Raw genomic sequence first — 2,500 nt, forward strand, 5'->3', positions numbered from 1 at the left:
CTCAAGCGGAATTTTACGAGGACGGTTATTTGAAAAAAAAAACTCCTGACTTAAGAGTTATTGCCTTTGCCAAAATCGAAGGTTTCGCTAAAGGTATGATTTCATCACGTTTCGTCAGTTGGTTAGTTTATTCATTGCTTGTTTGTGGGTGAGAAAATTTACAGAAAAACTACAGTGCCGATTTGGACCAAATTGAGTCATGTTGGGTATGACCCAAGGATGAATCTGTAACATTTTGGATGAAGTACATCAAAGTACGTGTACGTAACAGTTCTTCGAAATTAATTGTAATAAGTAAATGGCAAATATTTTGTTAGTTTGTTTTTGTTTGTGGACATTCCGCCAAAAAATATTGAACTAATTTCGACAATACTTGGTGAAAATATGGGGTTTGATCCAAGGACAAATCCATTAGATTTTGTGGAAGTGCGTAGTGGAGTTAAGAGCAAGCCAAGATTGCTTGGCATGGCGAAGGCATGCTCTCTTCTGAGTGCCCCTCCAGTTTTAATTATGGAAAGATTATCCGTTGCCATTGTATCTCTTGGTGAAGTTTGTTTGTTAGGAAGAGTCTGTGATTTTGATCATATATTTTTTCAACCTATTCATAGTTAGTAAAACTCTTGTTTTCCTTTGGAGTAAACAAGTTACTTGCCGGTATGTATCGAGTAAGCAATCTTTAGATGACTATACTGTCACTATAGTCAAACCCAAGGTCAGAGATCTTCTTAGTGCGCAGGTAGCCGGATGGTGGGAGTCGGGTCGGTGAGAGCAATGACGACACTCAGACTTGACCTTGGCTGAGTAAGCTGTGGAACTTCCATAAGAAAATAAAGGAACCATGCTTTCTGCTTTGTATTTTTCAATCTTTTCGAAGATTTATATTTCTTTCTTTTAGGATAATAAAAGTAAGATTACAAATACATAACTTTGTTAAACTCAAACAACCAAACAAATATTTGATGATGTAAATAACTGAAATTTGTCGAGCAACAGACAGTTTAAATTCATAAAATAAATAATGATATATACACTATACATATTTCAGTTATGTTCTATATCACGTTGCGAGCATTTTCATTTTATTCTGCGCTTTTCTTGATGAACTAATATTCCAAATTAAAACACGAATTCTAAAAAATGACCGACATCTAACAAAAAATTTAATCACTTCGTATGGTAATGGGATATCATTGCTTTTAAAACACTCGCTAATTAAATCAGTCAATTTATCTGTCGCTCCTTTTCCAGGTTTTAGATATTTTTCTCCATGATGACAAAGAAACATTTTTTCCATCGTTTTTAAATGCACCAAAAATTCTTCGCTTGGTTGCATTAGTTTTCCATCTCTTGCACTTATGGCACCAATCCACGTGCCATCTCCCTTCGTCACTGCAGCTCCAAGGAATTCATATTCAGGAAACTTACGAGCTATATAACCACCTACGTATTGTAAGCCTCCATCTTCCATCGCTTTCCCTAATGCTTCTTTTCCAGTGTCAAATTCTACATATTCATCATTTTGCAAATCATTAACAAATTCCACTGGCAAACAAAACAGCATTGCCGATACTCAGCTCTTTTTGAAAAGAAGTTTCTGCATCTACAAAGGATGCGCTTTGTTCGACAGGAAAACCCAGATCACTCCGGCCTCCCCCGCGTTCGACCCAGGTCACTCCGGCCCGGCCACCCCCGCGTTCGACCCAGGTCACTCCGGCCCGGCCACCCCCGCGTTCGACCCAGGTCACTCCGGCCCGGCCACCCCCGCGTTCGACCCAGGTCACTCCGGCCTCCCCCGCGTTCGACCCAGGTCACTCCGGCCTCCCCCGCGTTCGACCCAGGTCACTCCGGCCTCCCCCGCGTTCGACCCAGGTCACGCCGGCCTCCCCCGCGTTCGACCCAGGTCACTCCGGCCTCCCCCGCGTTCGACCCAGGTCACGCCGGCCTCCCCCGCGTTCGACCCAGGTCACGCCGGCCTCCCCCGCGTTCGACCCAGGTCACTCCGGCCTCCCCCCGCCTTCGACCCAGGTCACTCCGGCCTCCCCCCGCGTTCGACCCAGGTCACTCCGGCCTCCCCCCGCGTTCGACCCAGGTCACTCCGGCCTCCCCCGCGTTCGACCCAGGTCACTCCGGCCTCCCCCGCGTTCGACCCAGGTCACTCCGGCCTCCCCCGCGTTCGACCCAGGTCACTCCGGCCTCCCCCGCGTTCGAAACACCCTGTGTTATTTCCCAACACGACTCAAGGTCACAGTTCCCACTTCCCCTAACTCCCTCATTATCTTATCTCCCCTACTCTATCATGTATGTCCTATAGTCTCTCTCTCTCTCTCTCTCTCTCTCTCTCTCTCTTAGTGGACAGAAGGGTGTTGCCTTAATTATCACTTTTCGGATTATTTACGAAGTATAAATACTCTTCAACTCCTACGCACAATATAAATATGGGTCAATAAAAAAAAGAGAGTCCGGTAAAAGCTGGGTCAAGTCACAACAACCTGACATTCTC

The 2,500-nt window shown here is 45.4% G+C and overlaps 1 protein-coding gene and 1 pseudogene across 1 annotated transcript; both read left to right on the forward strand.

Moving 5' to 3' along the window:
• Positions 1-2,500, forward strand: part of LOC137625912 (uncharacterized) — a 30,877-nt pseudogene that overhangs the window by 1,202 nt on the left and 27,175 nt on the right.
• LOC137626131 (uncharacterized) lies at positions 1,610-2,311 on the forward strand. The gene has a single exon (XM_068357208.1). It carries the CDS (start codon positions 1,610-1,612, stop codon positions 2,309-2,311), a length of 702 nt encoding a protein of 233 aa, XP_068213309.1.

Source organism: Palaemon carinicauda, chromosome 33, assembly GCF_036898095.1.
Source record: "Palaemon carinicauda isolate YSFRI2023 chromosome 33, ASM3689809v2, whole genome shotgun sequence".
Classification (NCBI taxonomy): Eukaryota; Metazoa; Arthropoda; class Malacostraca; order Decapoda; family Palaemonidae; genus Palaemon; species Palaemon carinicauda.

Bases quoted from the DNA above. Each gene is read 5' to 3' on its own strand.
- LOC137626131 (XM_068357208.1), top strand. From the start codon at position 1,610: ATGCGCTTTGTTCGACAGGAAAACCCAGATCACTCCGGCCTCCCCCGC.